Below are 24422 nucleotides of genomic sequence, written 5' to 3'. Positions count from 1 at the left end.
GACTAACAAAATGAGTCTCCTAGGATTACTTCTATTTCTTTCCAATAAGGTGACCCCTAAAGAAATAACAATTATCAAAAAGAAACCAAAAAAATAAATGACTAATACCAAAGATGAACTAGAGACCATTACCAATCACAAAATAGAAAATTTTGATTATATCAAATTAAAAAGCCTTTGTACAAACAGAACGAATGCAAACAAGATTAGTAGGGAAGCAACAAACTGGGAAAACATCTTTACAATTAAAGGTTCTGATAAAGGCCTCATTTCCAAAATATATAGAGAACTGACTCAAATTTATAAAAAATCAAGCCATTCTCCAATTGATAAATGGTCAAAGGATATGAACAGACAATTTTCAGATGAAGAAATTGAAACTATTACCACTCACATGAAAGAGTGTTCCAAATCACTATTGATCAGAGAAATGCAAATTAAGACAACTCTGAGATATCACTACACACCTGTCAGATTGGCTAAGATGGCAGGAAAAAATAATGATGAATGTTGGAGGGGATGCGGGAAAACAGGGACACTGATGCATTGTTGGTGGAGTTGTGAACGAATCCAGCCATTCTGGAGAGCAATCTGGAATTATGCCCAAAAAGTTATCAAAATGTGCATACCCTTTGATCCAGCAGTGTTTCTATTGGGCTTATACCCCAAAGAGATACTAAAAAAGGGAAAGGGACCGGTATGTGCCAAAATGTTTGTAGCAGCCCTGTTTGTAGTGGCTAGAAACTGGAAAATGAATGGATGCCCATCAATTGGAGAATGGCTGGGTAAATTGTGGTATATGAATGTTATGGAATATTATTGCTCTGTAAGGAATGACCAGAAGGATGAATACAGAGAGGCTTGGAGTGATGCTAAGTGAGATGAGCAGAACCAGGAGATCATTATACACTTCGACAACGATATTGTATGAGGATGTATTCTGATGGAAGTGGATTTCTCTGACAAAGAGACTTAACTGAGTTTCATTGGAGAAATGATGGACAGAAACAGCTACACCCAAAGAAGGAATACTGGGAAATGAATGTGAACTATTTGCATTTTTGATTTTCTTCCCGAGTTATTTTTACCTTCTGAATCCAACTCTCCCTGTGCAGTGGGAGAACTGTTCAGTTCTGCAAATATGTATTGTATCTAGGATATACTGCTACATATTTAACATATATAGGACTGCTTGCCATCTTGGGGGGGGGGGAGGAGGGAGGGAGGGGAAAAAACAAAACATAAGTGATTGCAAGGGATAATGCTGTGTAAAAATTATCCTGGCATGGATTCTGTCAATACAAAGTTATTATTAAATAAAATTACATTAAAAAAAAATAAAATAAATGACTAATTCTGGACCATATCAACTGAAAATTCATTATGGAATGAGACAGTTCATTAGTGACTTTTAAAATCTTACTCCTAAAGGTAGCAAAACAAGTGAGTCCCATCCAAAACTTGTCTAAAAAATTCATGGGCTCAGACTCTAGTCTCTAGAAAACAAATGGTCCTGGTGATCCAGTTTTAGAAATTTTTTTTGTGAAAGCAGAGAAAAAGCCTTTGCATCCTGAATGGGAACAAGGACACAAAAAATAATTTAGAATTCTATAAAGCCCATACCAAAAATTATCTAGAAGCAAAAAGGTAGAATAGATAGCAGAACAGCACCGGCTAACACTCAGATAGTGCTATATATTATAAAATAGGTTTTTTTTTTCAAAGTGTATTCATACCAAAAAATGTTCAAATTAAAATTAATTTTTTATTTAATATCTCAGTGAGTTTGATTACAAAAGTGAGACAGTATTATCAATCTACTCCTTCAATTATATCCCTAGTTACCTCATGAAAAATATCAGGGAAGTCCCATATCCTTTCCATACCCACAAAGGCTAGGCCTTTTCTGATCTAGTTGAGTCTTTACTTTTCATTCTAAAAGTAGACTCAAATTTTATGCTTAGGAAACATGACAACAGAACAACATATTTCTATGTTAATTACTTTTAAAATTGCCAATTAAGAATCAGGATACCAATATTCATTGATGAAATCAACAACCAACCATTTCTTAAGTGCCTATTATATGCCAAGCATCATATAATTTTTTTTCCTTGAGATTAGTTTTCCCAGTTTATCTGCAGGGACATGTTTTTTGCTTGGTGGAATTACAGTAATTTTGATAAAAATTCGAATCAGTGCTTAAAATCTTATAAACAAGTGGGAGGAAAATTCCAAGAGATGTTTATTTAAAATATTAAGAGCCTCTGAAAGTAAGGAAAATCACAAATCAGCAATAAATGCATACTTTCTCTCACCTTTAAGGTTCAGTCACTTAGTACTTAAGACAAATAATTTTCCTCAAAGCAGAAGAGAAAAAGCGCTCAAGACTTAAAATCAAAAGACCAGCATTAAAGTTTTAGCATATTACTTTCCTATTCTGAGCTTCAGCTTTCCCATCCAGAAAATGGAGATAGCAGTTAGGAAATGGCTGAATAAGTTGTGGTGTATGAATGCAATGTAACATAATTGTTTTATAAGAAATGATGAGCAGGCTTTTTTCAGAAAAGCCTGGAAAGATCTTCATGAACTGATGCTGAGTGAATTGAGTAGAAACAAGAAAACACTGTACACAGTAACAAGATGATGATCAACTGTGATATACTTGGCTCTTTTCAATAATGCGGTGATTGAAGGCAGTGCCAATAGACCTGTGATGAAAAGAGTCATCCACATCCAGAGAGAGAGAGAACTATGGAAATTGTGGATTGAAACATGGTATTTTCATCTTTTTGTCTTTTTCATGGCTTTTTCCCCTTTTGTTCTGATTTTTCTTGTACATATTTAACCTATATCAGATTGCTTGCTGTCTTGGGGAGGGAGAAAAATTTGGAACACAAAATTTTACAAAAATGAATGTTGAAAACTATTTTTACATGTTTTTGGAAAAATAAAATACTATTTTAAAAAAAGAAAGAAAATGGGAATACTAATTGTAATGTTCTCTCTAAAATGTAATGTTCTCTGTTAAGGTTTTCTTGGGGTCTCTGGGAGCAGCTTTCATTTCAGTTCAGTAATTACCACAAGTGCAGCCAGGTGTTAAAATCTAAATCCTTTATTGTCTCCTTCAAAATCTTGTCTCCTTTCCTGGGGCCCAGTTAGCTTTCTCAGAGCACTACCTCTCTCCTTGATTTCAAGAGCTTGAGCTCCTGCCTCCTTCTTTGCTCTCTGAATCTCTCCAGATTCAAAGGTTTGTACTTCAGCCTCCAGTCACAACAAAGGTGGACAATGAAATGAATCTGTCTCAGGATCCAAGAGCTTCTAGTGCGCTTGTCTTTTTTGGCCCTAAGAGCTTCTAGTTTATATGCTCCACACTGAGTATACATCAATCATTATATCGCTAGGAAACCATTATTTGTTGCAGGATTAAATCAATGCTAAACTAGATTTAACCATTGCCTCCTCAATTTCACTTAGTGCTTTGTTTCAAGTTCTGGCCTATAACATCTCCTCTTAAGATTTAAATCAATCATAATGAACCATGATAAATTAGATAACTATTGTCTCTATTAATTCCACTGACTTAGTACCTTGTAAGAATCTTTTGTTTCAAGTTCAGCGTTCTGGCCCATAACAACTAATACTACCAACATTGAAATGCTTTAAGGATAAATTCTGTATGGAAATGGAAATTGGTATTATTACTTCCACACTATCTACAACAAAGTACCTGTCAGGAAAGCATTTTGTAAGCTGTAAAGCTATTAAAATAACAATTCTTGATTAATATAAATGTTTTGTCTTAATTTTTTTTCTCAATTACATGTAAAAAATAAAAAGCATTCATTTAAAATTTTGAATTCCAAATTCTCTTCCTTCCCTCTCCCCTCCTTCAGAAAACAATGTGATATAGATTATTCATGTGCAATCATGCAAAATATTTCCCTATTAGTCATGTTACAAAAGGAAATGCAGAACAAAAAAAGTATGTTTCAAAGTGCACTTGGATTCCATTAGTACTTTCACTGAAAGTACATATGTATTTTTCATAGTAGATCCTTTGGAATTCTAATAGATCACTGTATTGCTGAGAATATCTAAATCATTCATAGTTGACAATCATGCAGTATTGCTATTACTATATACACTGTTCTTCTGGTTCTGCTCACTTCACTTCTGCAACAGTTCATGCAAGTTTTGCTGGTTTTTTCAGAAAGCTTCCTACAAATCATTTCTTAGTGCACAATAGTATTCTAATCCACAACTTGTTCATTCCCTAATTGATGGATGTTCCTGCAATTTCCAATTTTTTGCCACTATGAAAAGAACTGCCAGAAATTGAATATTTTATCCTAAAAGTAAACTTAACACATAAAAATGCATTATGAGCTTCTACTCATTAAATATTTAAGACAAATAGAAAAACAACCTTTTCCTAACTGGAGGATATCTCTCTAAATGCTTTCAAAATTGCATTTTACCTCTTTTTGAAGAAAGTTGTCACTAGAAGTATATCCTTTCAGTTTTGTTAATACTGGGAAGAAAAATTTTAAATGTGCAAAGTCTAACTGCTTTTCAAGCAAATGAAGAATAAAAATATGGCACTATTTTCAAAAAAGATGCCAAAAAAAAAAAAAAAAAAAAGGCAGTGGCACAAAGACTCAAACCAATCTCCAATGTCACAAATTAGATATAATACCACGTAGTTTTCTGATACAAGAAAGTTATAGCATTAAGAATAAGAATACTGCTTAATATTGATGGCAATGCTAATTATTTATATATGCATATAATAATCTAATAGTCTCCCATCCAGAACTACTTATTACTGACTGAATTTAAGCATATTTTTTTAGTATTTTTAATTAAATTTCTGTACAACAAAATTAGACCTAACCACAGTAAATAAACATATTTACACAAATGTACATCCTAGAATTCTGATGAAAGTGAAGGTAAATGAGAATATTCTATTCTTCATCTGAACATCCACCATCTTCTGTGGGATCAGGTTGCAAAGGACAAGATCTATGGAAAGAATACAAAGAATTTTAGAAGTTACTCAAGAATCAAATACTTAAAAATAACAATTATAATGCTATCCCTAAAGGGAAATGAAGCCAACTGTTGCACTGTTGGTTTTAGTGGCTAGACAGAAAGGAAAAATAAATACTACATCATCAAAAGCTGCACAAAAAATGACAGGTACCTAAATATTCAGTAACCGGCAAAAATGTCAAGTTTTAATTTTTTTCATTCAGTATTTCCTCTTCAATAGTTACTATAATTCATTATTATCATCTATATTCTTATTGGACATGTAGCCAAGCATATTGGTACATGAGTGATATGCAGCTTTCTACTTTAGCAATTTATTATTGTCTATCTAATATATGTTAGACAACAAAAGTAATCCAGTTGCAAAAAGCAGAGCTATAAAGTTGATGATATGGCTTGGCTGGGTTCTGGAAACTAATTACCAGACTCAAGCAAATCTACTTCATGTTTATTATAATTTTTTCAAAGTAGAGAAATTATAAAACTAACTGTCATGGGGTGGGGGTTGTTAGAGTAAAAATAAACCAAACCAACAACAATAACAACAAGTTTCATCTAGAAAAACAATTTATTTAGTAGGGCATGTTGTTTGTAAAACAAACCTGGTTCAAGGTTCTCAATAATCAAGAACCCATAACTTAAGCCTTGACCCAGTTAATAGTTAGTTTGGAGGGATGAAAAATGGGATGAAAGTTTCAAGATACCGGATTTCTTATTGGAAGAGGGGATTGGGAGACAATGAGGTGAGGGTGAGGGTTGACTGAAGGGGAGTGGAAGGCAATCAGGAGGCACTGAGGAAAGAAAGAAAAAGGGAGCGTTATGGACATTTTTAAAATTAAGTGCTCTTGGGAGGGGAATAATTTTGTAACTTCTCCACTATCAGATTACATATAAGCAACTGAAATTTAGCTTCACTTAAGTGGTGGTTAAAAAACAAAATAGAGTGAGTCACGTATGTTACTTTTAATATCACAGGGTATCCATGGGTGGGGAGCTGATCCTGATGGCTAAGCCCGCTCATGTAAATACAACTAACAAGATTTGGCAACTAAGTGTAACAATGGTATCTTTCCAGACCATGGAAAGCCTATAAAATATTTTAGCTTTACAATAATTAAGAATATTGTCTTTTGAGCTACATGTCTTTTTCTAATAAGATAGAAGTCACAAATAATAGAAGAAAAAAGGATTGATGACATTAGAACAAAAGTTAACCAGAATATCTTATTCAGTCCCATAAATCCCATAAATTTGTAAGACAATAATGGCAAGCAAGGAATGATCAATGGGATGACAAATAAGCAGTCTGGGCCTAAGCCAATTATTAGGTCACAATTTATCTTTACCCTCTAGCTTTTCTTGGAACAGTGAAAAGAACAAAAAACTTATTTAGGAACTACAGGTCAAAAATCATGCCATTACTCTTCTAAATTATAACCTCTACCTCCAATTCATATGTAGAGATAGATAAATCATAAGATGTAAGTAAGCAAAGAACATATGTAAAAGTAGCATTTCTTTGTCCAAACCTTTTATTTTCATTCAAAAAAATGTTTACAGTTTCATGAGATAGCATTTTAAAATTATTTCTTCATAAATTTTAAATAACTTAGACAAATCTAGGAAGAGTTATACGAAGTGATGCAAAGTAAAGTAAGCAGACCCCAGAGAATAACACTGTAAACACAAAATAATAATGAAAGACTTTGAAAGTTTAAATCAATGCCATGACATACAATTCCAAAATACAGTGATGAATGTGCTATTTATCTTCTGACAAAAACGTGATTACCTCAAAGTACTCAATGAAACATGTTTCTAGACTTGTCATGTGGAGATTTGTTTTGGTTAACAGTGTATGTCTGATATGAAAGTTTTAGATTTTTTTCATTTTGGAGTAAAGAGTTGAAAGTAGAGATGGAGATATCAAGAATTTTTTTAAAAGTAAGAAAAAGGGTCAGTGAAGCATTTTTGAAAATGTATAGAAAAGAACTGGTCAGAAGAAAATATAGATAAGTAGAAGAACTTTAAAAATAAAATATTGAATATATTATATATTTTAAAAGAAAAGCGAGCTCTTAATTCAGATTTGCAGCTTCACATAAAACCTTCTTTCTTGTTCTACTCTGTCTATAGTTTGTGAAATGCTCATCTTATTTGATGTTAAGTTCAGAACAACAACAAAATCAAAATCTCTTTCAAAGTAGCTTAAAAAGTACTAAATGGAAATTAAAGATCAAAGGAAATAATGCACATTGAGACTTATAGGATCATAGTAAGATCTGAGACAACCCTATTACCAAAACAATGCTAGGCTCCAGTTCTTAGAGGCAGCTAGTTGTGACAATAGATGGAATGCTGGATCTGCAGTCAGGGAATCTCATCTTCCCAAGTTCCAATATGACCACAGACATTTGCTAGCTATATGATTCTGTTTACCTCAGTTTCCTCATTTACAAAATGAGCTGGAAAAGGAAATGGCAAAGCGTTCCAATATTTTTATCAAGAAAATCTCATATCGGGTCATGAAGAGTCAGACATGACCAAAAAAGGACTAAACAACAATTTTCTTTAAAAGATTAAAAAAAGGGGGCAATTTGCTAATAGTTGACAAATCAAATTGCAATGATATATTTTGAGTTGTTTCTAAGACTATTAAGATTTACATTTTAGAATTAGTTTAAGCAAGTGAGTGAAAATATTTGGGATCAAATAATTTATCTCATTAGCTTTAATGCAAATTTTTAAAATGCTTAAAATGTTTTCAACCTATTTATTAAATTAAAACTTACTTTCTTTTAGATTTTTCTAGGCCACTACTTCCTGCCTCTGCTTCATCAGGAATCTGATTCTCTTTTTCTGAGTGTCTAGATGACATCCCAAAGAATTCTCCAATTCCTTTCTGCCACGTGGGTGTTGGACGTACACATACTGGGTTCCCACCTGCATACTTACTTTCAACTGGAAAAGAAAAATGATACATTAGACTTATGAATATCACCTTTACATAAACATGTACTTAATTTCCTGCTTACCTAAAAAATCCCAAAGTACTTTTAGTAACATCTATTTTTCAAAGTCTTTGAGAAATAATATTAATCCCAATTTAAAATGTCCTGGAACAAAAGACATGCAAAAATGAATACTCAATGCGTCAATTAAGTTTAAAGTGCTAGTCATTGAATGGAAAAATATTTCAGTTATGAAATGTTATTCAAATAATACTTTTTAATTTAATTTAAATTTAAACTTAAAAAACAATTTTTTGTTATTTAATTTAAAAACAAATGCAAAGATCTTATTTCTAACAAGAACTAAACTAATAAATTTAGCAAAGTCATACAGTTGGATAGCAAAGAGTAATGGTAGAAGAAATGCTGGTTTTAGAATCAGGAGACATTTGAAATAGAGCTAGATATGGATTCCCTTCCAACTTTTTCAAAAATTTTAGCTTTACCCACTCTATAAAAACAAATTTAATTTGCGATAAAAAAAAGTAAAAGTGGAGATAATAAAAAAAGTAATAAGGCTTAAACAGTTTTTGAGGAACTCCATTTCCCTAAATAAAGTTAATAAGAATAATAAAATAAATACATTTTAGTTGCAGCTCAGCCACAGATAGCTGAATAATTTAAGTCATTAAGTCTTAGGTTTCTTCCAGTCCCTTTCAGCTCCAAAATTCTATTTTCCCATTTCCTAAGCTAAACTTAGGACACTGATCTTAATTATTCTGCAAACCACAGGAATTGCCATTGGTACCAAAAAAAAAAAAAAAAGAAAAGAAAAGAAAAAGAAATGTTTCCACTAGTTGCTCCCTTGCATCTATATAATAGTGATATATTTTTTCAGCTTAAGAGTTAATTTAGGAAAAGTCAAGAATGCTTCCATGATCAAAAGTTTCAACAATTTTGATGTTTGGGAAGCTACTTGGTCTAGTAGAAGAGTACAGGACCTGGAGTCAAAGAAAAGTGGATTCAAATCCCGACTATTTCAATCCATGTGACCACAACAAAGGCTAATTCACTTATATTCCCCGGGGGCTTCAGTACCCTCCAGTTAAAGGAGGCTAGATTACCTTGATGGTTCAAGTCAATTATCCTCTGATCCTAAGAACCCTCAGGATTGCCATCTGTCCTTCAGATTTCTGGTCTTCATCCCTGAAGCTAAACTTTCATTTATATGTTGTCTCTTCTCATTAGATATGGATGAAGCTCCTTGAGAGCAGAAACTGTCTTGCTATATTTAAGCTGTCTATTTATATCCCCAATGCGTAAAGACATAATAGTTGGTATATACTACACATTTAAGTGTTTTTCAATCATTCATTCTTCCATTCACTTAAAAATCAGTTCCAAAGATTACACTCTGAATTGCTCTTGGGTCTCTTTATTCTTTCTCTTCCAAAGGGGGTCCTTCCTTAATTGCTGATTCCACATCATCAACTGCCTACTGGACATCTCCAACCAGATCTCCATCTGAAAAAGACTGACTCAATATCTTTTTCCCAGACTCGGATAATTAACAACTTTTCCTTTTATATTAAAGTCAATGTTATTCTTTTAGTTTCCTTTTCTATCCTCTTTTCACCTTCTGAAAGATCCTGAAATACTTTCCTCCCCTGTGCAACTTCCTGCTCAAGGAAGGCAAAAACCAGTTAGCATTTCCTTTTTATCTTCATGGACAGGAGGTGAAATATGAATGTCATATTTGAAGGTATGTGATCATACCTTGGTCAATCGAAAACAAAGGACACAAATCACTATAAGTCAAGTCAGCAAGTATTTAAGCATCTACTTCGCCAATCACTAGTTAGAAACAAGGAATACAGAGAAAAGCAAAAACAAAACTAAACAAAAAACCAATTTCCACTTTTGACAAGTTTACAATCTAATAGGAGAGATAAAACAACTAATAATTGTGCAAGCAAACCATATAAATGGATCAAACTAGAGATAATCTCAGAGGGAAGGTACTAGTATTAAGGGAACCAAGAAAAGTTTTCTGCAGAAAAGAGAATTTGAGCTGGGGCTTGACTGAGATCTGAGATGAGTAAAAACCACATTCCAGGAGTGGAATAGATCGTGAACTTAAATAGATGGCGTTTCTATAACGCCATACAGACAAAAACATTAGCGACAGAGTTTTGCAAAGCCATTAGGTTATCTCACTTGCAAAGATAGGCTGGATTTAAAAATTATTATCCCCACAAAATACTTCCATAAAAATCCCCACAAAATTAAAAATTCGGATCATTAACAATGCTTATTGACATAAACAAACAAAAAAAGGGAGCTCTGGCCACCAAGCCACAAGCTTGGCTCGGCCAACCTGCCCCGGCTTAAATCCCAATCCCCACAAGTCTGCAGTCCTTCGGGGGACAGCAGAGGAGGTCCTTACCTTTCCGGGACGGGGGCGAAGGCGAGGCGTTGGCAAGGCTGGAGTGACCCAGCGCCTTCCGGGGTGCTCGAGCCGCTACCACTGAGGGGACAGAGAAACAAGGAGATGACAAAGTTGAAGAAGGAGAAGACATAAGAGGAGGAGAAAGAACGGGGTAGGAAGAAGGGGACCCGACCCTGCAGAGTGTCCTGCAGGAGGAAACTCTGGGCCTCCAGCCTCCGGGACAGGTTTTTGGCGCGCAGGCTCAACGGAGTAGCCCGAGTAACCTGCAGCCAGCCCAGGCCAGCGGAATTACCTTTTCGGTAGGAGCCTGGAACGCAGTCGGCCTTAGTCCGCACCATGACCAAAGCTGGAGGGGATGGAGAAACTACGGGGACAGGAACAAAATCAGCGGACGGAGTTCAGAGATTGCCAAAAGTTGCGCAGCTGGAAAACTAGACTCCCGCGCGCCCGGCTCCGCCATTTAAACCAGCCGGTTTCCCGCGCCCTGGCTGGTCTCGACACCTCCCACTTTCCCGTTGGCTCATTCTCCGGTTCATGAGCTAATCAACAGCGTCCAGCGATGTGGGAAATAAGACAGGATGAAGAATAGAACCATCCATCAAAGCAGAGAGACTTGTAATTGGTCCTTGCTTCTGGATGGGCGCGGCTTTTCCTAAGAGCCGCGTAATTTTGTCTGTAACATACATACTCAAATACACACATACACACATACATACATACATACGAAAAATTTGATGAAAGTTATTTTTAAAAAGTTATTAAAAAGCTGAAGTGTGAGTTTATTTTTTAAATATTTTATAAATTTAAACAATTATAATTAAATTACAAATTACAATTAAATTTATTATTTGTAAATAACATTTACAAATTACATATATCCAATTCGAATGAGTTCACAATTTCATTATTTTTTCTTAATTTAAAAAAAAGCCGGATGTGCAAGACATTTATTTTTATTTAAAGATTACACAAATTTAGTTCAATCAAGATTTTAAAAAACTAATTACTTTAGTTTTAAAAACACCCTAAAATGAGCACGGCCCATTTATTTTGTTTTATAGATTACACAAATCCAATTTAATTGAGTGTTTTTTTAAATCTCCAAACTGATTAATAAAAAAGAAAGAAAAAAAGAAAGAAGGGTATTTCTTATGATTGAGCTAGATTAAAAAAAAAAAAAAGATTGCTGTTCAATGAAATTAGGCTCTCCACAAAGTTGGGGAAAGTGACTAAATACAATTGAATGAGTTTGGGAATTGGAAGGTATTTATTTTAGGAGTCATCTCTCTATTTTCAACGTGAGGAAACTGAGGCCCAGAGAGGGGAAGGAACTTTTCTCCAAAATCTCAAAGGCAAGAAGATGTAAGTTCAAAATTTGGACTCAAGTACCCTGACTTTAAATTCAGAGAAATTTCTGGACCTTTCATTCCTCCTCACTAACGTGAGGTCAAAAATTATTCCCTGTTCACCTATCATTTTCTCATCAGCCTTATCCAAAAATCTTACTCTGGAACTTTTAACACTATTGTCTCAGGAATTTTTAGGCAGGGACACCTTTCCCTCTACCTTTTTTTTTTATTGATAACTACCACTCATCTTTGCCCACTTGGAATAATTTTTATGAAGTTTTTAGTTTAAATACTATTTAATATAAGTGATATCTCACTTAAAATTATTTTAATTATTTTTAGGTTATACATGTACTTTTTCTTTTTACATATTTCTATATGAGTCATATTGCAAGAGAAAAATCAGAACAAAGTGGGAAAACCATAAGAAAAAAAAAAAAGAAGACAGACAAAAATTGTTAGCTTCAATCTGCATTCAATTTCCATAGTTCTCTCTCTGCATGTATTGGAATTGCTGAGAAGAGCTAAATAGTTGTTCATCACACAATCTTGCAGTTGGTTGTGTACAATGTTTTCCTGGTTCTGCTTGCTTAACTCAACATTTGATATCTCATTTTGGTGTGAAAATGACCCTTGGTTCTCTAGGTTGATGTCCTAGACCATAAACTTTGGCAGGTTTAAAGGCTTTGGGCAGAAATGAATCCTTCCTTCTCATCTGAAAGACGATTCTAGTTAAATAGCAAATAGTAGTTAAGAGGCTCTTCCAGGACCTTAAGATATGTGGATTCAGAGGATCTTTAACAGATTGTCTTTAGGATAGTAAAAGTTAGACTACTGAACACAATCAAGGAATTAACAATTCTTTGTGATACAAAATTAGGAAGGCTATCCCTAGAATCTGAAAAAAAAAAAAAAAAAAAAAAACCCTAAAGCTTAAAGTATTTCTTTAGAGCTTCTTCTAATTCCAAGCCTCTGGTAAATGTAAAATTAATCACACATTAAAGAATATAATTTCATTATTCATGAATTCCATTTTATTATTCATCATTCATGCCTTCAATTATTATACCCCTGAGACTTTAGTTATACGAAAAAAATCATTCTTCAAGAAGGCTTTCAAGTGAGTACTAAGTTTGGGATAAAAATTAAGTTAGGGAGTATCCCTGTCACTGTGTGCTTTTTTCCTTATTTATAAATCTAACAGAAATGTTAAAAGTCAAGTATATCTAGGAAGAATTATCCAAAGATCTTTTAAACAAGGTGGTCTGAGAAGGGAGGGAAAGGGATAAAGGATGTGGGATGAGTAAAGAGCCTAAAGAGTTGCTAATTAAAAAAACAAAACAAAACAAAACAATAATGATGAAAGATACCGATTTTGGTTGAAGAAAAATGGAGTAAAGAGGAAGGGACATTTAAAAACTCATAATTTAAATGTATTGTAATTGACAATCCAGGAATGTTTCCTAAGTTTAATAAGCTCAATTTCCTCTGAATATATTTCAGTTCATTATAGGTTAACTATAAGTCAGAAAGCTTGATTTCGATTCCTGGTAAAATTCTAAAATTACTATTAAAGGCATAGTTAGTGAATATATAAGCTTTTCTGTAAGCCAGCAAGGTATCATTAAAAGAACAGGTGATACCAGAATTGTCTGTTTGGCATGGTTACTTGATCAGAAAAATTTTGTAGACATTATTTCTTTAGATTTTTAGCAAGAGTTAGAAAAGGTTCCATTTTGTGTCATTGGTTAATAAATATTGCATTAAATTACAGTGGATTTGTATACCTACTATGAAAGATAATATCTTTTATATCGTGTTGTATAACTTTCTTGAATCTATTAAATTTAAATTTTAAAAAAATTTGATTTAATTAATATTTTCCCCAGTACAGGTTTTTTTTTTACATTTCTTTAAAAAAATTTTGAGTTCTAGGTATTCCCATCTACAATTAAGAAACCACATGTGAAATTATGCAAAACATTTCTATAAAAATCAAGTTCTGAAAGAAAACATAGATCTTCCATTCTAAAGAAAATAAAAACCTTCAACAAAAATTAAGTTTAAAAAAAGAGAGAGAATAGAAAGAGAATGTTTCAATCTATTTTCATATACAATCAAGTTCTCTGGTTATGGATAGGATTTTTTATCAAAAGTTCTTCAGAGTAGTTGTGGATGGATGATTGTACTAATGAGAATAACATCTCAGAACATTGCTATTACTTTGTATACAGTACTACAGTACATTTCACGTTGAATTCATGGAGAACTTGTTTTTTTTTTTTTTTTTCCCCTGAGAGCATCATGCTCATCATTTCCTATAGAAGAACAATATTTTATCATAAACACATACCAAAGTTTATTGAGTCATTCCCTAATTAATGGACATCCCCTCAATTTCCATTTTTTTTTTTTACCCCAGAAGAGAGCCCTCATGTTTTGTACACATAGGTCACTTTCCTTTTTTTTTTTTTGGGGGGGGGGGAGTCTCTTTTGGTATTCATGCCTAGTTGTGCTATTGTTAGATCAATGATATGCAAGAATTTATGGCTTTTTGAGCACAGATAATATCTTGATCATTTATCAACTGGGGCATGACTTTTTTTTTTTTTTTTTTTAATAAATTTGATTCATTTCCCTCTGTGTTTGAGAAATGAACTTTTTTTAAAAGAGAAACTTGCTTCAAAATTCTTTTTATCATCCTTCCCCTTTCCCATATGCCATTCCCCTCCTATTTTCCTGCAGGGTAAGATAGATTTCTATACCATATTGAATATGAATGTTATTTCCTCTTTGAGACAATTCTGATGAAAATAAGGTTCACTCTTGTAATGGGCTGAGGCTCGAGTTGATGCACTGAGGTCCCAAGCACGTGAGGCTAAATAGTAATTGGACTATATTAATATATAAGCTTGGAGAAAGAATGGCCCCGCCCACTCTTTGTGCAAGTCCTGATGTGTTGTATAGGAAATGACGATTTTGGTGGGTGGAGGCAGGGGAATGAAAAGGGAAGCAGAAGGAGAGACTGCTGTCTGGTGTCTTGTCACAGCTGCTCGCATTGCTATCACGAATGCTCTTCACCTCTGATCCCCCTCTGCTAGCTGGCTTCCTGTCACAGCTGCCCACATTGCTATTGCAATCCTTCTTCACCTCTACTGAGAATTCTCTCTACTGAGAATAAAGATTGAAGATTTTCCCCTTAACCTGAATTCCTGACTCCGGCTGATTTTAAATACGGGGTCATCACACATTCTGATCCAAACATTCTGGAGAACAATATGGAACTATGCCTCTAGGGCTATCAAATTGTGCGTGCTCTTTGATCCAGCAGTGTTTCTATTGGGCTTGTGTCCCAAAGAGATCATAAAGGAGGGAAAGGGACTTGTATGTGCCAAAAAAAAAAAAAAAAAATGTAGCAGCCCTTTTTGTAGTGGCAAGAAACTGGAGACTGAGTGGACATCTATCAATTGGAGAATGATTGAATAAATTATGATATATGAATGGTATAGAATATTATTGTTCTATAAGAAATGACCAGCAGGATGATTTCAGAGAGGCCTGGAGAGACTTACATGAACTGATGCTAAATGAGGTGAGTAGAACTAGGAGATCATATATATATCAACAACAAGATTATACAATGATCAATTCTGATGGAGGTGGCTTTTTTCAATAGAGATAATTCAGGCCAATTCCAGTGGTCTTGTGATGGAGAGAGTCATCTGCATCCAGAAAAAAAATTGTCAGAACTGAGAGTGGATCACAGCATAGAATTTTTACCTTTTTTGTTGTTATTTGTTTGCTTTTTATTTTCTTTCTTATTTTTTTCCTTTTTGATCTGACTTTTTTTATGCAGCATGAGGATTGTGGAAATATATGTAGAAGAATTGCACATATTTAACATATATTAGATTACTTGCTGTCTGGGGGAAAGGAGTAGAGGCAAGGGAGGGGAAAAATTGGAACAAAAGGTTTTGAAAGGGTACTATTGGAAATTATCTATGCATATGTTTTGAAAATAAAAAAACTTTAATTAAAAAAAAGGAAAGAGAATAAAGTTCATTCCCTCTTTCTCTTTTCCCCATCTTCCCCTCCACTGTAAAAGCTTTTTTTTTCCTTTTTTTTTTTTTTAATGGCAGACAATTTGTACTATTCCACTTCTCCCTTTCCCTTTTCCCCAGCACATTCCTCTCTCTTTGAATCTATTAAAATTAGGAAAAATGAATTCTTTAAATTTTTAAAAATAATAGCTTTTTGTTTTTCAAAACACATCCAACAATAGTTTTCAACATTCACCCTTGCAAAACACTGTGTTCCAAATTGTTCTCCTTCCCTCCCTTCTTTCCCCTTTCTCTAGACAGCAAGTAACCCAAAATATAGGTTAAATATGTGTATGTCTTCTAAACATATTTCCACATTTATCATTCTGCATAAGGAAAATCATATCAAAAAGAAAAAAATGAGAAAGGAAACAAAATGCAAGCAAACAACAATAACAAAAAGGTGAAAATACTATGTTGTGATCCACTCTCAGTTCTGACAATTTTTTTTCTGGATGCAGAGAATTCTCTCCATCACAAGTCCTCTCTCTGAATGATCACATTCCCTCTTCCCCATAGACCTCTCTCTGAATGCATATGGTTGTCTCCCTCACAAGTCTATTGGAATTGGTCTAAATCACCTCATTGTGGAAAAAAGCCAAGTTCATCACAGTTGATCATCACATGATTTTGTTGTTGCTGTGTACAATCATCTCTTGGTTTTGCTCTCTTCACTTAATATCAGTTTATGTAAGTCTCTCCAGGCCTTTCTGCAATCATCCAGTCAATTGTTTCTTATAGAACAATAATATTCCATACCATTCATATACCATAATTTATTCAATCATTCTCCAATTGATAGATGTCCACTCAGTCTCCAGTTTCTTGCCTATAAATATGTTTGCACATATGGATCTCTCTTTTTTAATGATCTCTTTGGTATACAGATCTAATAAAGACATTGTTGGATTAAAGATGCATGCAGTTTGATAGCCCTCTGGGCATAGTTCCAAATTGCTCTCCAGAATGGTTGGATCATTTCATAATTCCATCAACAATATATTAGTGCCCTAGTTTTCCCACATCCCCTTCAGCATTTATCATTATCTTTTCCTGTCATTTTAGCCAATCTGAGAAGTGTGAAGTAGTACCCCAAAGTTATCTTAATTTGCATTTCTCTAATAAGTGATTTAGAGCAGTTTTTCATATGACTAGAAATGACTTTAATTTCTTCATCTGGTACTACTGAGTTGTATTAATTTACATTTCTCTAATCAATAGTGTATTTATTTAAAGCATTTTTTCATATGACTAGAAATGACTAATTACTTTGTCTGAAAATTGCCTGTTCATATCCTTTGATCATTTATCAATTGGAAAATGCCTTGTTTCTTTTCTTTTTTCTTTTTTAATTAAAGCTTTTCATTTACAAAACATATGGATAGTTTTTCTACATTGACCTTTGCAAAACTTTGTGTTCCAAATTTCTCCCCCTTTCCCCACTCTCTCCCTTAACTGGAAAGTAATATATGTTAAACATATGCAATTCTTCTATACATATTTCCATAATTATCATGCTGCACAAGAAAAATCCGATCAAAAGGAAAAAAAATGAGAAAGAAAACAAAATGCAAGCAAACAACAAAAAGAGTGAGCATGCTATGTTGTGAATCACACTCAGTTTCCACATTCCTTTCTCTGAGTATAGATGACTCTTTCCTTCATCAGTCTATGGAATTGCCTCAAATCAACTACCTGTTGAAAAGAACCATGTCCATCAGAATTGATCCTTGTATAATCTTATTGCTGTGTACAGTGTTCTCCTGGTTCTACTCATTTCACTTAGCAACAATTGGATTAAATTTAAAAGCATTACTTTGCTATCCCTTGATTAAACATTTACTCCTGCATAATTTATATTTATTTGTTTTTATTATATTTATTGACAGAATCCATGCCTGGGTAATTTTTTACAACATTATCCCTTGACTCACTTCCTGTTCCGACTTTTCCCCTCCCTCCCTTTACCCCCTCCCCTAGATGGCAGGCAGTCTTATACATGTTAAACATGTTATAGTATAGCCTAAATACAATATATGTGTGCAGAACTGAAGTTCTCTTTTTGCACAAGAAAAATTGGGTTCAGAAGGTAAAAATAACCTGGAAAGAAAAACAAAAATACTGCATAATTTTTAAAGCATTCCTTGAACTCAGAAGGAATCTTGTAGAAAGCTGAGGGAATAAAATCATCACTAAACTCAAGGCCTAGTGATTGTAGACTATTAATACTACTTGGCTGGTATATAAAATTTTGAGGTTTACAAATTACTTTATGTCCATTATCTCATTTGAGCTTCACAAAACCCTTGCATATTTTGCTATCTGAATTAATAATATAAACTCCTTGAAAGTACAAGTGATTTCATTTTTGTCTTTGTATTCACAAATTCTAATCTGGTACAAGTAGGCACTTAATGATTGTTGATATGCTTTGATAGAATTTCCTACATAGGAATATCACAGGTCAGTACACAATAAATAAATAAATAAGGACAGATTAAGAGTCCGTAAGAGTCCACTGCACTATGCATTGGACATACAAGTACAATATTAAAAGTCTCTGCTTTCTGGGAGTTTACAGGAATAACACATTCTGCTTTATTGGGGGAAGAAAAAATAAATCATTAGAAAGGTTTTATGATGCAATATCTCTCTAGGATTGAGTTATTTTATTGAAAAGTGTTTGTTGGTTTGGCTTTTCCTCTTCCCCGCTCTTTTCCAAGAGGCAGAACAACAGGAACATGTAATGTCAGAGCTGGAAGCAGCCCTCATTTTACCGAGTTTACAGGGGTGTCTGAGAAGTCTTGCCCAAAGTGCCTCGCTTGGGCCTAGAGACTGTTGATAAGAATACAAGCCCCTAACAGACTTCTGGACCTCGCGGCCGCAGCGTTCGAGTACAGACTCTGGCATGGGACAAAGCACAACGTTCCCCTCTGACAGGTGACTTCTTGGCCCGACCTTGGTTGCTTTACCTTCTCCCGCTCCTTTTTCTTGGGTCCCCAGTTGGGCAGGACGGCGGGACAGCGTGTTTTCAGAGCCTGCAGGACAGGCTGGGCGGAACCTTTGTGGCCCGCGGAACTTTGGTGGGTGGCGTTCCTGTTGCCGGAGGACGCGGAGGAGCAGACCACGGACGCGGCTCGACCGGGCACTGCGCTGGTGGTGGGGCGGGGAAGATGGCGGCGGCGGCCGTCCCGTCGTCTGGGGCCCAGCTGGTGGACTGGTGCATTCGCCAGCTGCGGGACACTTTCCGGCTGGATGTCAACGAAGATGTCGTGCAGTGAGAGCGGGTCCTGAGCGCAGGAGGGAAGGAGGCTCCGGGTGGTGGGCGGAGAGGGAAGAAGAGAACGTGGCCCCGGAGGGGGGAAGGGGGAGGGAATGGGGAGACGTGGGGTGACTGGAGCGGGGCTGGGCCCTCGGTGTCACACTCGGGCCCTTCCCCCATCTCCGCTCCCCAAGTTTTTAGTCCCAGGCAGAGTGGTCGCAGGCTCCAGAACCCGCTCTTGCCGGGTGGCTGTTACTGACAGCTGGTCCTAATGGGAGCCTGGCTAGCTCGCCTTCTCCGGTCCTTTACGAGCGAGGAGGGCGGGGATCTAGCTAGTGACCCGTCTTGAAGCCCTTTAGTTCTTCCTTTAGGATTTCCCCTATTTGTGAGGGTGCGTGTGTGGTGGGAGGTAGGCTTGGCTTTTGAAACCTGATTACATAACTTAGAAGAGGGGAAACAATTTTGAGTGTTTGGAAGGACAAGACTTCAAGGTCTCAGGTGCTCTCTGTCTTCCTTGCGGGAAATCAAGAGCAAAAAGACTAGAAGTGCTAGAAAAGAAAGTTAGCAAAGGTTGCAAGAAAGATTAAAGGACAGCAAGTTGGTCTTAAATACTGGAGGAGATACCTGGGAAACAGCGTAGACAGCTGTCTTCAGTGATATGTAATATAATAGCTTGAATTTGTGTGTCATTTTACAGTTACAAAGTGCTTTACATCCTTTATGGCATCTTCACAACAATCCTATGAGGTAGGTGGTGCAAATATTATTGTCACCATTTTATAACTGAGATAAACTGAAGTGATTTGTCCAAGGTCACCCTGCTAGAAAGTGGCAGATCAGAGTTCAGCCTTCTTTCCACTATTTCACTACCATTCTATTGTGGTATTAAAGGAGTGGCGTCTTACTTTATTTTATATTTATTTATTTTTTAACAATAGCTTTTTATTTTCAAGTATATGCCAAGATAATTTTCAACATTCACTCTTGCAAAACCTCCTGTTCCAAACTTTTCTCCCTCTCTTCCAACTACCCCTCTTCTAGATAGCAAGTAATCTAATATATGCTATACATGTGCAATTTTTCTATACATATTTCTACAGAAGGATGGGGATGATATCAGGGGGTTAGTGTCTGATTTTTGTGATATTCCATGTCAATCTTAAAATTTCTGTAATCTTTCTTCAAAATCGTTTTCTTTCTGCTTCCTGGTGAGATGCTAACCTTGATTTTAATTTTTAAAATATATATAGAGAGAGATATAAATATTTATATACACATACATATATGTTGAGTGAACAAAAGTGGAGTATTCCAGACTTGAAGTCAGAAGATCTGCCACTCATTAGCTTTATGACCTTGAACAAGTAGTTTAATCTCTGTGAACTTCAGTTTCCTTATCTATAAAATGGGGATAATAATATTAGCAGTACCTCATAGATCTGTGTTAAAATTATACAAGATTCCTTGATAGACATGACAATAGAGATTTTTGTTCATTTTTCTGCTTATTAGTATTAAACATGACATAAAACAGGGAGTTTGGGGCTCAACAAAAGTGTTTGCTGATATACTAGAAGTAGCTCATAGCCCAAGTGAAAGAGGTGGTATAGGTGTTGCCATCTGCTAAATGTCTTCATTTGAAGATGATGTATTAGTTGAATCAAGGACCAGTGTGTTGCAAGACCTCTTGAATGGGGTTATTTAAAAGAATTTGGCCTAAAAAAGTCATTGAGGAAAAATATGAGTAGATGAAGAATGCCAAATTTCCAGATTCTGACATGCGATACAATTGGATACATGGCATATTAGAATATATGTCCTAGACAGATAGTGGAGATAGCGAGATCCACAATTGGATTGGAGGAAGAGAGTAGACTGGAATGCTTTTGGGAAATTCCACAATATTTTCAATGATTTCAAATATATGCCAAGATAATTTTCAACATTCATATTCAATGAACTCAAGCTTTTCCTTAAAATAAAAATCCATATTTTTAACATCATTTTACTCCTTTCTATGCTATATGATTCATGGACAACTTAACCAAAATCTCCAAAGAATAAAAATTGCAAATTGTGCATCTGGCAATAAAGAAGTGTATGCTGAATATGACCACTGATAAATTTTGTGCAAAAAACAGTTTAAGAGATCTTAACAAAAAATTTTATATTTATGTTTATGGAAGAGGAGATTGGATAAGCATGAACTAAGGGTGAGAGATAACAAAATGGATAGTCTGTGTATTCTACTAGTGTTTGTGTAATGCCAAGAGACCTAAAAGATATACTCCAGCATATTGATAGACCTTCTGTAGAAAGTTTATTAAAGAATTTCTTATAAGAGTAACACAGGATTTTAAAATCTACAAACTCTTGTTTTGTTGATTGTTCTCTTTGATTTTTAAGGTATGTTATGTCAATTGAAGACCCTGAAGAGATACGAGAATATGTTACAGACCTTCTCCAGGGAAATGAGGGCAAAAAAGGACAGTTCATAGAAGATCTTATAACCAAGTGGCAGAAGAATTATCAAGACTCAGTTTCTGATCCTCTACAGATATACAGAAAAAGAGATGGTGAGTTAAAAGGGTGGTAGAGCAGGAAAACTGAGATTAAACAACATAATTATGAAACAGGTTTCCTAAGTATAGATAGAATATTCTTGTTACCTCTATATTTCCATCCATCAAGCCTTTAAAAAGGCTTTAAAAAGGTTATCTAAAGAATAACACCAAAACTACATTTTAGTCTAATTCTGTTTCATGAACTTTTTTTTTTTTGGCTGGGACAATTGGGATTAAGTGACTTGCCCAAGATCACACAGCTATGTTTCATGTGCTTTTGATGTTTAGAGTGACCTATATAAATGACACATTTGAAATATGTTTAAAAAAAAAAAAAGCCAAAACTCAAAACAAAAACCAACCCTAAACCCTTTTTAAAGAACACTAAAAATGGCTATCCTTGCATTACATTATATATGAAATATAGGATAAAACTAACATGTACACCTATGTAAAGGTTAAATGATTAATCCTTTGAAATGTGAATGGCATGTAGAAGCAAACATTTAGTTACAAAGTAAAAAATGTGAATGGTGATTAATAGTGCAAGCTGTTATTATATAGTATCTGTTAAATTTTTACTAAACTTTTTAATTATAAATCTATAACTAGAAGTATTTCCTTTGAGAATTTTGTAAATTGGTATTGCTATATATTTATACATCTTTTTTATGAGGATGGAATGGAGACAATTGGAGTTATGTAATTTGTGCAGCTAGTAAACTACTAAGTGTCTGAGGTTGGATTTGAACTTGGGTTCTCCTGACTCAGGGACTGGTACTTTATCCACTGTACCACCTACCTGCCCCAGTAAATATACATCATGAAATGAATTGTTTAAGTCTAGTACTGAGTTGAAGGTCTTGAAAGAAACAAAAAAGAAAGTGGTTTTTGGTTGTTTTAACTTCCTTAACCAAATAGATGAGCATTATTTTCTCTTATACTCTAGAATAATAGGATAATAGATTTAGAGCTGGAAGGGACCTTAAAGGCTATCTAGTTCAACCCTCTCTTTTTGCAAGTGAGGAAGTAGTTAAGTGACTTGCATGAGTAGTAAGGGGAAGCATTGGAATTTGGATTTAGGTACTCTAGTCTTCAATTGTAGTGTTCCCAAATTCAGTGCTCTTTATACTATACCCTCATTGCCTCCCTTCTTCATTGTCCATAAAAAGTTGCTAAATAATTTTTGCATTGTTTGTATAGATATTTCAGATGGCCAGAGACTTGGGGACCAATTGAAGAAGGGCAGGCGCAAGGGGAGAAACAAGCAGGAGGTTCCTGCATTTGCTGAACCTGAATCAACCATAGAGGAAGTCAAAACACCACTTGATTTAGCCAAGGTGAGTACTTATTGTAAGAAATCTACACTGAGCTCTACAGTAGAGAGAAGTAGAGGCAATGGCTAGTAGAATTTGAGATAGAAAAAAGAAGCCCTATTCTAAAATGTTACTTGTTCAATGAAAAAGGTCCATATATATTAGTGGGGGGTGGGTAAGACGACGGAAAACTACCCAAAATTATAGAACTTTCTATGGGCAAGCTACTTGATTGTACTGATTAAAATGATTACTACATTATTAGCTCTAGGACAGATCCTTTTACTTTTATCTTTATATCCCCAGCACCTTGCAGAATGCCTGACACAAAGCAAGCACTTAATAAATACTTAAAATGGGCATCATGTAGAAACACAGATTTAGAGATTTGAGAGTAGATCATTTTATGGATGAGAGACTTGAAGGAAAGGAACTTTAAATGCTTTCAAGGAAACAGTATTAATATTTATGAGAACATGTTCAATATATATTTAGTTATTAATTACCTTTCAGAAGTTGCTAGCTGTGTGACCTTGAGAAAATCATTTAACTTTTTTGGGCCCCAGGTTTTTTATTTATAAAGTAAGAGGTATTAGACTAGTGAGTTGGGGTCTCTTTTTATTCTGAAATGATGATTTATTATTATTTCTCCCCAAATTAGCACTGAACACTAGACTCAACCATGATATTAAGGTATGGGTATTTAATTAGAGATGAGCTATGAAAACTAAGGTTCATATATGTCAACCTATTCATATTTTTCAGTTTATTGTAATTCCCTAACCTTTTGTTTGACTTTCTCCTATTTTGCCTTAACCTGCTGAGTGATATCACTTATTTACCATTTACTAATAAATTCATTTACCAGTACACACTGAAGAGGCATCTCTTCATCTCTTGTGAACATCTAAAAAAAGCAGTAATTATTATGGTTCACCATGGCTTTATTGATACTTAGTCATTCCAAACTAACCTCATTTCCTTTTTTTTTTTTGACAAGGTCATTAGGCTGTCAGGAGAATGTTCTAGATATAGTTTATCTAGATTTCAATAAAGCATTTGTGAAACCACTGAACAAGATAAAAAAATGTGAGTTAAATGATCAGATAAAAGAATTTGGTATTTGTTAAATGACTGGACCACAAGCATTAATAGCTTGATGTCACTTTAACACGAGTTCTCCAATTGAGAATTTCAGGTATCTGACCTTACTATGTGTTGTTCAATATTTTTGTTATTTATCTGGATGAAAGCAAAGATGATATATACTTAATAACTTAATACACTATCATAAATTTGTAGATTACAAAATAGATATCCAAAAAAATATAGAATTGCTGATCTGAATATAAATAAGATGAAATTTAGTAGCA

General features: G+C 34.6%; 2 protein-coding genes across 6 annotated transcripts in view; one reads left to right on the top strand and one right to left on the bottom strand.

Annotated features, from left to right (window-relative positions):
- Window positions 1-1745: 1745 nt before the first annotated feature.
- Window positions 1746-10947, bottom strand: PCLAF (PCNA clamp associated factor). The gene is made up of 4 exons (XM_051980886.1): window positions 10751-10947; window positions 10456-10536; window positions 7851-8019; window positions 1746-5028 (listed from the first exon to the last, which is right to left on the bottom strand). Exons 1-4 carry the CDS (start codon window positions 10794-10796, stop codon window positions 4971-4973), a joined length of 354 nt encoding a protein of 117 aa, XP_051836846.1. The 5' UTR covers window positions 10797-10947; the 3' UTR covers window positions 1746-4970.
- Window positions 10948-17967: 7020 nt separating this feature from the next.
- TRIP4 (thyroid hormone receptor interactor 4) overlaps window positions 17968-24422 on the top strand; it is a 59409-nt gene continuing 52954 nt past the window's right edge. The window contains exons 1-4 of one of the 5 annotated variants that reach the window (XM_051980874.1): window positions 19093-19184; window positions 19867-19916; window positions 21576-21745; window positions 22937-23073. In XM_051980874.1, the coding sequence (XP_051836834.1) occupies window positions 19912-19916; window positions 21576-21745; window positions 22937-23073 (312 nt within the window). In that variant the 5' untranslated portion in view covers window positions 19093-19184; window positions 19867-19911. Of the gene's footprint in view, window positions 19195-19866; window positions 19917-21575; window positions 21746-22936; window positions 23074-24422 lie in introns of all 5 variants that reach the window. The other 4 variants (XR_007951042.1, XR_007951041.1, XM_051980871.1 and 1 more) reach the window with 4 other exon arrangements.

Source organism: Antechinus flavipes, chromosome 2 (genome assembly GCF_016432865.1).
Source record: "Antechinus flavipes isolate AdamAnt ecotype Samford, QLD, Australia chromosome 2, AdamAnt_v2, whole genome shotgun sequence".
NCBI classification, from domain to species: domain Eukaryota; kingdom Metazoa; phylum Chordata; class Mammalia; order Dasyuromorphia; family Dasyuridae; genus Antechinus; species Antechinus flavipes.
Note: the sequence above shows the minus strand (reverse complement) of the source record. Positions and strands in the feature narration are given on the sequence as shown.